This window comes from Vulpes vulpes, chromosome 9 (assembly GCF_048418805.1).
Source record: "Vulpes vulpes isolate BD-2025 chromosome 9, VulVul3, whole genome shotgun sequence".
Taxonomy (NCBI): domain Eukaryota; kingdom Metazoa; phylum Chordata; class Mammalia; order Carnivora; family Canidae; genus Vulpes; species Vulpes vulpes.
The window spans coordinates 95,737,184-95,750,991 of record NC_132788.1 but is presented as its reverse complement, the minus strand read 5'-3'; the positions used below and the strand labels follow the sequence as shown (position 1 = coordinate 95,750,991).

Below are 13,808 nucleotides of genomic sequence, written 5' to 3'. Positions count from 1 at the left end.
GGCAGCCCGGGGGCGGGGCAATATCTGCTGGGTGCCTCCAGAAATGGGGCTGGCCTTTTCAGCGTGGCTCCTCTACCCGGGGTGTCTCCTGGTTTGGCCCAAGGCTCCTCCCCTGATGGCTGTCCCCCAGGTGCCTCCCCACCCCCAGCACGACACTCTCTATCTGGAATCGTGGTTATCTGTTCACTAGAGGGTGGATCTCCTCAAGGGTGGATCCCACGGTGTCCCTTCTCTCTCTAGCTCTGATGCAAACAACAGAGCCCAGGGTTTAGCAGAGGCTCAGCAGATGGCTGTGAGCAGACTCTAAGTCCCTTGTATCTACTACTCCATAATCACACCCGAGTGCTTCAATCAGTTCTGTACATGGTTTCCTGTAAGGCTCAGGCAGGTCAGGGGATCCCACAGGGAAGGCCCCCAGACAGATGCGGAGGATGCGCATCTGGGAATAGGTTCCTAGGCTGATGTCTGTCCAGAGGACATTCTGGCAGAAATAACACCCACTCCATGGTGGCTGGTGATGCTGGGCTTATGAAGGCTGAGGGCACCTGATCCCCCTTCTTGCTTGCCCCCCGCATATGGGCTCTTTCTGCCCCCTGGCATCACCTCTGAGAAACACACTGGTAGTTCTGAGCCCCAGAGACCACCTGGAAGCTGCAGATGAGGAAAGCTCCTCCTCCAGGTCTCCAAGCTAGAGCCCTGAATCCTGGGAGGAACCACATGGAGGAGAACCCAGGGCTGTGAGGATTTGGCGGGTGAGTGACGGAGAAAGGCGAGAGGCCCACGGCTTGGCCACATGTGAGCAGCAGGCACGGCAAAGGCCTGGACACGGGATTTAGTTCCCCCTCCCTGCCACCGACACCCACTGGTGTCTAATGTGGGAGGAAGCGGTGCTGTTACTTGGTAGGCCTTGGGCCTATGAGGACGAACAGCCAGGGGGCTGGAGGCAAGGTCCTGGTCAGTGTGGGGCTGACAAGCACACGGGTTACGGTTACTTCATCTGCAAAGGAGGACTGAGGCCTGGCCCACATCACCCTCCCTGCATGCAGCTGGCGGGGGCTGTGTCTGCACCTGCTCCCACACCGCAAGCCCAGGACCTCCTGGGGGGCAGAGTTGGAACCTCAGGAAGGAAGGGCTCCAAGCTGGGTATGTGGTGTGGCCATGAGCCCCCCCCCCAAAGGGAAGGGGGGGGTGGAGTGGTTTCTAAATAAGAATAAACACGAAACTCCACAAAACAAGGCCACCTCAAGGAGGCTAGAATTCAATTTTAGGAGTGAATTTGAAGAGGACAAAAATGACAAAGCAGTCTCTATAGCAGTGAGCAGTACCAATGGGGCAGAGATGGCAGGGGAGCTAGCCAGCTCCCCGCTGCCCATCCCGGCCCTCACGGAGAGCCCCCTGCAGCCAGCAGCCCACATGTAGGAGGGACTCAGGGATATTTGCACACAGACCGTACAAGAGTCTCCTTCTACGTGTCTTCAAATTGCTCTCCCCCACCTTGCTTCCTGCCATCTCTGGAGCATGAAGGTTTCTGCATGGGGCAGCAGCCTGAGGTCCACTCTAAGCTTCTGTCTGTCCTTTCCAGTCCCCCCCCACACACACACACAATGATTCAAATGGGGCTTGAGTTTCTACCCAAACCAGCTCCCCCTTCCCTCATGCTGAGTCAGCCTCCCACCGAATCCTGCTCGACTTTCTCTCCCGGGCTCTGGATCCCACCCCATCTTATCTTTTCTGGCTTCCAACCCCATGAGCCAGGCCCATGGCTCTCAACCTTAGTCACTCACTGGACTTACCTGGGATGCCTGTGTCCCAGCCCTAGGGCTTCTGATTGAGCGGTGTGGCTATGGCCTCGGAGGTGGGCATTTCTAATGTGTAGCCAAGATTGGGACCCATGGTCCAGGCCATCATCAGCATCCCACGCTTATGAACTGAGATCTGCCACCAAGACTTCAAGCCCCACCACCCAAGTGACACAATGGCTAGGTGTGTCTACTGAGGTCTCTGAGGTGAGACACCAAACACCCCAAGCTCATAACCCTTCTAATGGTGACCTGTTCGGGTTCTCCTGTTCGGGCTCTCCAAGGCTGTTAAAAAAGGGATCCCAAATCTGTATTCTCTAGTGATCTGTCCCAAGGTCAGAGGGAAGCTGTCTGACCCAGGAGCAACCTTCAGGCACCTTCAGACCTCTCTAGCCTGCAGGTCTCTCCCACCCCAAGCTGGCCAAGACCAGGTGCTTTGGCTGCTGCATGGGATGCAGCCCAGAGGGCTTTCCCACCTGCCTTCCTCTGTGTCCCTGTCACAGCTGCAGCCCAAACATTCCAGGTGAGTCCTGCCCAGCAGAAGGTGGGGTGGCTACAGCCCTGCGGTAGGAGAGGTCCGCCCGAGCACCCTGCTGTATGAGGAAGCGTAGGAGCCGTCCTTACCTTACACTGATCCAATGGTGTGTCCTCTGCCTCCTGGAAGACCACACTGAAGGAGATACTCTTAGGGTCAGAGGAGAAGACCCAGCTGATGGTGAGGCCTGCCTCAGCCACGGTGATAGGGATGAGGCTGTAGGTACTGGACCGCACAAACAGCTCCCTGTTGCTCTCCCCAAAGTTGGCGATCTCTTCTACCGTGAGGGGTAGTTTTATCCTAAGATCCAAATGCAGAGAGGGCCCTGAGTCCGCTGGCCAGGTCATCTGTGGCTCAGAGGTGGCCGGAAGCCCTGGAGGCTCCTGGGAGGCCAACCCCTGGGTTACCTTGACAGACAGGTTTAATTGTGGTGGAAACCTGGATGTGCAGCTCACGTCAGTATGAGCCCTCACTGTGTGCCTAGCATGGTTCTTGGCCCCGGGACACAGAAGTAAACCACAGGGATGACAATCCCTGCCTGTGTGGGGCTGGCAGGTACCCATAGGGCTGTTGGAGGTGAAGGCCGGCCCTAGGTGCTCCACGCGCCCAGGGGTGGGAAGCACACCCATCATTAGAAACTTCCAGCCCTCTCGGCTGTCCCTCTTTTCAGTGGATATCTGGGGCCTGCTGGTAGATTCCAAAGGGGCACCCTGATTTTTCTTAAACGGGTTCCAGGACCTGCCCTGGAACCTGTCTGCTGTGGGGTCTCACCCCCGGGAAGCCTGAGGTTCCTCCCCTGCAAACAGGGCCAACCCTGCCCATCTGCTGACAGGTGTGGGGAGGGCCTCCGAGGATGAGCTGGATGGGAGCAGAGCGGAGCGGGGTCCTGCGGCTGGTTCCTGACCGAGCAGCGCCCCCTCCTGGACAGAGCACGCTCGCGCGGGTCACCAGGACAGCCTCAGGGGAGGGGTGCCACCTCAGCAGGGAGAGGCCTTGGGCGAGTCTCTTCCCCTCAACTGTGAACCGGGAAGGTGGCAGCCACTACGCGCAGGGCCCTCTGCTCGCGGGCTTCCTGTGCTAGCACCACGGCTACGGGAGGAAGCATGACACTCCCATTTTACATACAAGGAAGCCAAGATTCAAACAGGTTAAGAAACCTGGTCCAGGGCAGCCCTGGGTGGCTCAGCGGTTTAGCGCTGCCTTCAGCCCGGGGCCTGATCCTGGGGACTCAGGATTGAGTCCCACATCGGGCTCCCTGCATGGAGCCTGCTTCTCCCTCTGCCTGTGTCTCTGCCTCTCTCTCTCTGTGTGTCTCTCATGAATAAATAAATAAATCTTTAAAAAAAAAAAAAAAGAAACCTGGTCCAGGTCCCCCGGGCGCTGATATGAAGCCATCACCTGTCTGCTACACCAAACTGCCTCTTGTGGTCAAAATCTATTACTGCTCCCCTAAAGGCAGCAGCGGAAGCTAAAGCTCAGAGAGGTTAGGTAACTAGCTCATGACTGCACAGCAAGTAAGTTACGGGCGAGTTCCGTCGGCCTTCAAAGCTGTGGAGATGGATGGAAATATCCGCCAAAGCTGTGCTAGTAAGAAGAGTAATCAAGGACGAAAAAATCCAAAATGCCCTACAGAACAGCCCTGGCAAAGTCATTCCACTTTTGTGAAGCCTTAATTCAACCTAACGTTTTCCCATGTGTTGATTTAGGCTTTATTTCTAATTATGTACAAAAAGCCTTGTCCAACATTCACAATCTTCAAGAGTCTGAGAATTAGTCAAAGGGTCTATTTTGGGAAAGAGGTCTTTCTTGTAAGGAGTGAATCTTACTGCACGACCCTATGCATAGTCACCCTGATAGAACACCCTACCGATGCCGTGCCATTTTATGATTTTACATTCCCTCACATCCAGTCATTTAGATTGTACTTTTAGTCTTTTCTTTTCTTTCTTTCTTTTTTTTTTTTTTAACCTTTCTAGACCTCATCTGTTCACTGAAAGGATGTTACTCAGTCTTCCCAAAGGAGAGGTTAATAAAAACAAATCAACATCTTGCCGTCTCTGCTCCAATCTTTTTTTTTTTTTTTTTTTTTAAGGGAGAGAGAGACAGAGACAGAGAGAGAAAACACAAATTGAGGGAGGGGCAGAGGGAGACAGAATCTTAAGCAGGATCCATGCCCAGTATGGAGCCCAATGTGGGGCTCGATCCCATGACCTTGAGATTGTGACCTGAGCTGAAGTCAAGAGTCGGACGCTTAACTGACTGAACCACCCAGGCACCCCTCAAATATACCTTTAAATAAAAGGAGCCCACTATCTACAGGACCCACATCATTAATGTAAATTCTCCTGGTTTCCCTACTTCTGTCCTTGTCACTCCATAGTCATTCTCCACATGGCAACTAGAACGATCTTTTTTCAAATGTAAATCAGATTAAGTCATTCTGTTCCAAACCTCATTTTGGGGCTCCCATTTCCCCCAGATTAAAAGCCAAAGTCCTGTCTATACCAAACAAGGGGGCCCTGATGTGACAAGGGCCCCCTTCCCTCTCTGACTCAGTTTCTCTCAATCTCTCTGCTTCAGTCACACTGGCCCTTTCCCTGTTCTTTGAACATGCCAGCTGCCATTCTGCCCCAGGGCCTTTGTACTGCCTGTTCCCTCTGCCTCAATGCTGTTCCCTCACAGAGCTGCACAGCAACTCCCTCCAGTCTTTACTTTCTTAGTGCCACTTTATTTAAAATTACAAATTCCACCCTCCCTTGCTTCTTTCCCACAGCAAGCACACCTTGTTGCACATTATGTGATTCACTTGTTTACTTATGTTTATTGTCTGTCCACCCCTGCTGGGATATAAACTAAACATGAAGGCAGGGATCTTTGTTTTGCTCACTGACATACTCCAAGGACCCAGAACATACCTGGTGCCTGCTAGGTGCTGAGTGAGTATCTGTGAGTGATTGAGTGAATCTAGTCAGTGACTACTAAGCCATTATGCAGGCATTAGACACACCACAGGAGAAAAAGAATAGGATACATGAAAATACTCATGCAGTGGTAAGTTTTAAAAGACTATGGGGGTGGGGGTGCCCGGGTGGCTCACTCAGTTAAGTGTCTGCCTTTGGCTCAGGTCACGATCTCAGGGTCCTGGGAACAAGTCCTGCGTCGGGTGCTCTGCACATCGGGGCGTCCACCTCTCCCTCTACCCCTCTCCTCTACTCATGCTCTCTTTCTCTCTCTCAAATAAATAAATAAACTATGAAATAAGATGTAGAATATTTTGTGTTGAAAATTATGTAGATATGTATTTTTAAAAACCGGAAGGCTATATACGCTGAAGTGGTTTGCTTGTCTTTTCCTATTTTATACAATGAAAATGGACTGCTCTTACAGTAAGAAAACAAAACAAAATTATTTAAAAGAAAGAAGAACACAGGGCACAGGCCTGAGAAAGGGATGGCTTAGGGGGCACGGGGAGCTTCTGAAGGTGAGGGAACTGTTCTCTGGCATCACTGTGGTCACACGGGGGCGACACTGACCCATCCTAGACCTGTGTCCCCACTCTGGGTCACACTGGGGCGTGGAGCCAGCTGGGCTCTGAGGCCCCTGAGATCATAGAAGCCCCTGGCTGGCGTGGGGCTCAGCAGGATGACTGGTGATTACACTGTATTATTTGTCAAAATCTAAGCATCGTACACATAGAGGGGGAATTTACTGTATATAAATTGTACTTTTTTTTTTTTTTTTTTTAAGCACAGACTGAAAGCCACCATCAGTGCCACGACAGAGCCTCTGAGGGGCTTCCAGCTCCTCCCCAGAAGTGATGCCCTGGGGCATCCAGCTCAGTGGCAGGAGGCGGGGGGGGGGGGGGGGGGGGGGGGTGATGGGGGGGCGGGGGGAGGGGGACGACACCCGTCACTTACATCAGTTCTCCGGACTTCAGCAAGCAGATCTCAGCATCCTGTCCCAGCGGCATGTCTTCAGTGTCCTCAGGGGTGAGCGAGGTTGACATGGTATCCCTGAAATGTCATACACAAGAAGGCACAGCCATTTGGTCATCAGCATGCGGGGTCCCACACCCTGGGGTCCGCAGCCTTGGGGTCAAGTAGCCAACCGCAGAATGCATGGGATCCTTTGATCACAGAGGCCACGACAGGGTGTCTGGCAGGCTCTCCAGGGACTGGCACAGGGGCCGGGCCCAAGCAGGCAGGACAGGGAGAAGTCAATGGGGCTGCCGTGACTTCCCCAGCGTCTTTCCTGTGGGTGTGGGGAGGGGCTGCACACAACTCAGGCCACCCTCCTACCCCACGCCAGTGGAGTATGGTCAGCAGCACCCTGGGGTCCTGCCTGGCCAGCCAAGCCTGCTCTGGCCCATCTCTGGGGGACAAGGACAGACCCCCAGGAAACAGCATGGGCCAAGGGGGAGCAGTGGGACAAAGCCATGGACAGAGAGTGGGCCTACGCCGCACGTCGTCTTTCACTCACGACCCAGTCAGCGCGGACACAGCGTGCTTCCCACGGCGCTCCGTGGAACACCAGGGCCGGGGCGGAGGGCCCCACACGCTCCCCCTCACGGAGCCCCTGCACACTAGACAGGAAGTTCGAGGCTCTAGGAAGGCAGCAAGGACATCTACTGGACTTGAACCCTAGCGCTCCTGTACTTATTTGATCACGGAACATTTTAAACTCCTACTGAACTGCTTACTCTGGGAACAGAGACGGCAGGCCTCCTTCAATGACAGGGACACAGGGCCCAGGCGGCTCCTGAGATGGAGGCCAGAGCCCCACACCCCGACTCCAGCTCACTGCGCATCCTGCCAGAGCCCCACATGTCTGGCTCAGCGTCTGTCATCTCTGGGGCGTCAAGCTGAACCAGCTCGAGGTGCTCTGCTCAGAGGAAGCTTAGTCCAGAAAGGAAGAATTATCTGCCCCAGGGTCTAAGTGTGAATAAAGAACATCTCCCACCTAGCACAGCTTCTTCCTAAAATATCACAATAACCCCCTTCCCAGATGTCTCTGGGGTGAGATCAATGTGCCCCAAACTGTCCCCCTCCCACCTGCGACAGGTACCCCTGAGCTCTCACCAGCTTGGCCCTGGGGACACTCATTCGACCCCTGAGGCCCTGAGGGAACGGGAGCGAACTCAGTCCTGCTCCACCCCACCCACCGGTGAAGTGCCCGGCGATGTCGGCCCAGGTCCACGCTGGAGTGGGGGGATGCGGGCACGAGCCCCACCCCGCAAACGCCCTCCATCTGAGTCAGCAACACACGCACACACAGCTGGAGGGAGGTGCTCTCGGCACACAGAGCGGCCCAGGCAAGGTCAGAGGCCGGCAGCAGGCATCCGGATCTCGTGCTCGCACGGCTCCCCCTCCACCACCTTCGCACCCACTCGGGCACCAAGCTCACAGCTCCACCCGGAGTGCGGCCTTGACTTGTGCCCGCAAATGACAGTATGTCTGGACTGCGTGGCGTGCCACCCAGAGCCGTGCCTGGGATGGGCTCTGCAGGATTCCCAGCCAATTCCTGTGCTCAGGTGAGCTCAGGACCTACCCTCGTACCATCTCTGGGACATCAGAAATTCAAGACTGCTCAGCAGCTGCACCCGAAGGCTCACAGAACTTCTGCCGGAGGCGGCAACTACCACCTCTGCCTGGAAGTGATTCCCAGCACACTGCTGCTCACATTTCACTGCCAGGAGCGTCCCATGGCCAAGCCCGCTGCCCTGGGGGCTCCTCCTTCCACAGGGAGAGGTACGGACACCAAGGGGTAGGGATGTACAACCTGCTCACGGGGAGGGGCTGCAGATAGTCTACCAGTCTACGTCCTGTGTCTCAGGCCAAGGCTCCACACTCCGTCGGTAGGACCTCACAGGACCTGAAGGTCCACCGGCTGAGGACCCGCGGGTAGTTCAGAGGTGGCAAAATTCAGCGAGTCTCCCCCAAGCCTGTCCTGGCCGTCACTCAACTATGGGGATGGGAACATCTGCAAGGAGTCGGGAGTGCACCTGCATGAACGGTCCTGCACCCTGAGTCTGGGACAGGCAGCTTCACCAGGGGCTCGCTCATGCACAGGCATCCGTGGCCTGCTCCCACCCTGCATGCTCCTCCCACTTCTGTCACAGCCTTGGTCACGCAGGGCCTTACTTATCTCTTTTTGAGTCCTCTCTCTCCTGGACTGAGTGCCCTTTGGAAGCAGGGGCTGCAGCTGCGCTGTTCCTACCACACAGGACTGGCATGCTGCGGGCTGGCCGGTGTCATTTGCAGGAGCCAAACAACGTATGTGCTACTTGCTAAGTGGTATACGTGGGGGTGTAAAACGTTAGTGTGGAAATGCAGGAAGGGGCAGAGGCATGTTGACAAAGTCGAGGATAGAACCGAGGCTGGATCCCTGGAGGATGAAGACTTGGAGTCACGCACGGAGCGTGGAGCAGCAGATGCTGGCTTAGCGGCACAGCCACTGTTAACTTCTAAGGCCTCTCTGCCCAGAGGAGGACAGGTACCGCCCAGGGAGAGGCCTCTGTCCTCTGGGGAAACCTCTGAGTGCAAGACGGGGCTTCACTGGAGTGGCCCAGACGTCACATCACACCCACTGACCAGCAGGCCCGCAGCCCTCCTGCCATTTAGCTCCCTGTCCTGGCCTCGTCCCTGTCTGCTGCAGGGCTGAGGCCACTGGGGGTGAGACTGTTCTCAGGGCGCCACTGTGAGGGGGTGAGGGTGGAGGCCGGCATGGGGAGCCAGCAAGGCTGCCTAGATAACCAGTTGCTCACTGGCACCCAGCTGCCCAGCTGGCACTGGGTGTGCACATTCTGTGCACAGTCCCCCTCAGTCCAAGATAAACAGGAGAGCCTGTCGTCTTCATGAACACCCAGCCCTCCAGGGGCTGAGCGGTGGGGGCTCCACGTGTCTAGCTGGAGCTCCTCGGGGCTCCAGAGGGCAGGAGAGGCGGTGTGGCTCTTGGTGGGGTTGCCACCCCAAGGTGGTTCCAGTCTTGGCTTTATGACTAATTGTGACTCTGCATGCCCTTCCCTCCTCTGAGGCCTGTTCTCTCTTCTCCACATGGGAGGAGGAGACGGAACCAGATGAATTCCAGGCTCCACTCCGAACTACAGGCTCGGCTGGAAAAGGTTCCTCTCTCGGCCTTTTCCGCTCTTCCCAGGGAAGGTACAGCAAGAACATGCCTGACTCGCCTGCTGCCATGGAGGGCAAGCCTGGTCCCTCACTGCCCCTCTTCCTCCCCGGCCCAGCCCCTTCACCCCCTGACGTCTTCCTTGCCCACCTCCTTCCGTGGCTCTTGAGACCATTGGCTTCTACATCCCCCATCCTTCTCTTGGGAGAAAGAGAATCACAGAACGTCAATGTGAGAGGCTGTTCAGGGGATCAACCACACAACCCCCCATTTGGCGGCCATGCATGTGGGGTCCTGAGGAGCCCGGGCAGGCCCCAGGCCACTTGGGCCTGCCTCAGGCCATTTGTCTTCATCCTTGTGCCAAGTGCAAATACTGTCTGAGACAAAGAGTAATGACATCTGAACAAAACAAACTCTGAAGCCTCTTGCTTTTCCAGCGATGTCCTAACCCATCACTCCCTGTCCTCCTACAGCTCCCCCTCTCTGGCCACGACGACGATGACAGACAAGCCCTGATGACCTTCTAGTACGTGCTTCCGAGGATAGGTCCCCAACCCTTGCAGGTCTAGGCTGAGGCCCTGCACAGGAAGGAGGGTGGGGTGGGAAGCAGGGTGGGCAGGGGTCGGTGATGCTGCCCTAGCCTAAGGATGAAGGGCACAGAGGTTTCTTCTTGATGGCTTTTCAAACTGTGGGTTGTGGCCCATTGTGAGGTTCGTGACTCAGCTTCATAAGTTGTGACTCACATTAGAAGAAATCGAATGGAAAATGCCGAAGCAGGGGCATAATGCATGTGGTCAGGGCAGTACCGCTTCGCGGGGCTCTTGCTCTGCCTTCGTGCTACATGGACGTGCACACCCTGTGTAGTTGGGTAAAACGGGTACCTTACCGTGGGATGCAGCGTAAGAGCAACTGCTTCCAGCCGTCAAAGGATGAGAAACAAGCTTGAGGATGACACGGAACAAAATCACGGCCACGAGGGGGCACCCTCTCTCCTGCCAGAACCGTTTCCTTTTGTTGCCATTGGGGCATTTTTTCTGAGCAGTGGAGACGAATGCACTACACAAGGCGGGCTCTTCCTCCTCCCCTTGCTCGGGCCATGGAGCCTCCTGCTGGCGATGGTGACCGCTGATGGCATGTCACCCTTTCCTGCTGAGTTTCCGTCCCTGAGCCTGTCTGTGGTCAGGAGAGCTGAACTTGTCTCAAGGCACACGTCTGTTTGGCCAACTCCTTCCCGTCCCTCTGGGGCTGGTCACCTTGGCATCCCCGGGGATCCCGCCCTGCACGCTGTCTACACTCAATCAGTGTCCAGATTACGTGCTCTGGCTGAGCTGGCTTTCTTCCCACGTGCCCCCAACAGAGCACATGACCAAGGGTCCACTTTAGAACCAAGTGAGAATAAAGTGGTGGTCAGGGGACAAGGCAGACGGTGGGGAAGTCCCCAGCCATTCAGTCCAGGGGCCCGTGCCTGCCTGGATGAGGGGTCATGGGGTGGGGTGTCCCCTCTGGCCTGGTCTCTTTAATAGCTTCCTCTCTCAAATCAAAATGCCTCAGCTGCTTTTTCACGGAATTACCGTACAACTTCAGTCCTGCAGAATGCCGGGGGGACAGATCCTCTGGCTTTTGGGTTTGGCTGAAGAAGAAAGGATGCCTAAAAAGCCCCTCAGGTCCAAATGTCTTGCTGACAGACCGCCTTCCTCAGGCTGTTTCTCGGCCTCACTAAGAGCACGGTGAGAAGCGCTGCTTTGCCCAATTACCCAGGGTCCAGAGTCCCCAGGCCAGCTTCTACCCGTGGTCAGAGGATGGCTCTGTTTACAAGTCACTGCTCAGTACAGCCGCCACCAGCCTCATGGGGTCACCTGAATTCTAACTTCACCACAATTTTTAAAAAGCCAACAATTTGGCTCCTTGGTTGCACCGGCCACACACCTCAGGTGCTCAACAGCCACTGTGTGGGACAGGTAGACGTGGGACAGGTCCGTCCCGTAGATGGTGCTAGTGAGCCGCTCGGGCTTGGAACGCAGCGCTGAGCCATGCCACGGACCACACTCCCCGTGGCATCTGGGGGGCATTTTCCCATTTTACTATTAAAAGTTAATTCCTGGTAGTTCTTTCAGTCACTGGCTTCCTTTTTTGCCTAAAAACCGAGAGATGAAGAGCACCTCTGGTATTTTGATTTGATTTCTTAGTAACCATGGTCCGACCACAACACCCAAACCTGCATGCCCAACCTCAGAGCCGACAGCCAGGCGGCACTGCGCAGGCCTCTCCAGCTCTAGTCGGAGCCGCCTGCTGGTCGGGCTGTTTCTCGGAGGCTTTCGGGTCCTAACTCAACCTCCACGGCCCCCCATCATCCACCAGTGCTTTGCAGTTAGGCTTCTGCCAGCGGCAGGGACTGCCTCATTCCTGGGTCCTGGGGCTGAAGGTCCATCTAGGGCTCTGGTTCTGGAACGTTGGGTGTTCTGGAAAAGCAAGCAGGTTGATGCACTCTGGCTTGCAAGATAAACCTGTAGTGGGCAGGGCCGCTGCTTCCTGTCTAGTCTTCCCCTAGTTCTATTTAGAAAATGTGTTAAGTATCCCAGAGGCAATCTAAAACATATGATTGGGTGGTTGTCGTTAAGTTTTGAGTTTTGTTTCAAAGAAAAGTAATGTCGTAATGCCCTTGAAAATGCTGAGTGCTACAAATGGGCAGATTAAAAAAAAAAAAAAAAAGACAAGCTGGCATTTTGTAAAGTGACTGATATAAGATTCTGGCCTCCAGAATGGGCGGTGGCTCCCTCCTCCAATTGAGCTGCAAGTCTGACTGGAGAGCTTCCTGCTGGAGAGTGGCGATGACCATGATGACCACGCAGCCGTGCTTTCTCAGATGCGTGTCCCCGCCCTCCCTGCAAGGCTGCACACAGTTGTGGAGGGGCCAGGGCGAGGCCTGTTTCTTCCCATGGAGGATGAGTGCTTGTACTTCCCAGACCAGAGGGCATGGCCGCATGAGCGTTTGATAAGGCTCAGGATGTTCTAACTCTGTTCTGTGAACGGGTCCCAAATGACACAGGTGGCTTGTCCCCGGGAAAAGCTCATCTCTCAAAGCCCAAAAGATTCCCAAATGAAAGGCTGGCTCACCCCGAAGGGATGTCTTGCCTTAAAAAGTCTCTTTCAGAGGATGGGTGCTTTGGCTTACCTCCCTCAGTATTTGGATTGGCCCATCCACTTGTTCATCATCCGTTAGCCCCCGTGTCTACCTGCCTTATGTCCAGAGGCGCACACTCTACCTAGCCTCACGGCTCCTGCCCCATGGCTCTTGCCCTCAGGGAACATCTCATTCGTTTGTATCAGTGTGGTGGAAGGATTTGAACTAGTTCGTTCAAAAAAGCCTTGAAGATCCACTAGCAGCCTTTAAAGTTTCTACTAGAGCCCCTGGGATAGGTCCATACTCAGCACGCAGTACAGGGAACACTGGCTCTGCGGCCAGACAGCTGCTGGGGGACTCCAGGGGCATGAATGTTCTTCGGCAAGTGTGCTCATCTCTTGACCCCTCTGCTTACTCATCTATAAAGGATGAGGGCTGGACAGCTGGGTGCTGCCCACCCAGTGCCTGACACCTTGCCCTTAGGAAGAGCCGTAGGAGCCAGTATGCCCAGCAGACTTGCACCAGCCATGACAGGAAGTGGCTGAATGGGGTGCAGAGTCAGGGGAAAGAGGCCCAGTGACTCAGCACAAGGGCAGCTGCTTCTGGGAAAGAAGTGGAGTCTGCACCTCTACTTAGCAGCCTTTTCTGCTTGGGGGAGGTGCTGAGGAATAGACCCCAGCAGGCATTCCTCTGACTCCAGTCTTCCAGGTGTTCTTCCCCAAAAGCATCAGTGTTTCTGGGTCAGGGAACCAGAGGACTCTGAGTCACATGGGTTTAGGTGGCAAAGCTGCGTCAAGCTGTCTGGCTTCTAGGAGATGGGTCAGGCTGACCCATCTCCTAGAAGCCCTCTGGTGCTCTGGCAACGACAGAGACCTGGGTTTGTTTCCTGGATGTGCCAGTTTTTAGCTGTGTGCCCATGGGGCTGTTATTTTGGCCAGGGTCCTCAGTGTTGCTGTCTATAAAATGGGGATATTACCTACTTTATGGGGCTGCAGTGGCTATCATGTTAGGGCCGCGTGCATACCCAGAACTCAGGCCACAGCATGAACTTTGCGCCAGTCCAGACCCAAATGGCTCCAAAGAGACAAGACTAGTGAATGAAATAATGTTAGGGTACAAATGCCACCGTCCTCAGTGGGCTGCCTGAACCAGACCAACTTGTTGCTCCTCTTCAGTTTACAAATAAAAACCCTCGTAGGTCCTGACAGATGACTACGTCCACAGCCAGGTA

General features: G+C 55.1%; 1 protein-coding gene across 7 annotated transcripts in view; it reads right to left on the bottom strand.

Annotated features, from left to right (window-relative positions):
- The window catches only part of FYCO1 (FYVE and coiled-coil domain autophagy adaptor 1), a 72,927-nt gene that overhangs the window by 9,589 nt on the left and 49,530 nt on the right, over positions 1 to 13,808 (bottom strand). For all 7 annotated transcript variants that reach the window (XR_011994429.1, XR_011994431.1, XR_011994430.1 and 4 more), the window contains 2 exons: positions 6,252 to 6,347; positions 2,424 to 2,634 (listed from right to left, as the gene is read on the bottom strand). Coding sequence is in view for 4 of the 7 variants with exons in the window: in XM_025989209.2 (XP_025844994.2) it covers positions 2,424 to 2,634; positions 6,252 to 6,347 (307 nt within the window). In the remaining 3 variants the exon portion in view is untranslated. The remainder of the gene's footprint in view (positions 1 to 2,423; positions 2,635 to 6,251; positions 6,348 to 13,808) is intronic.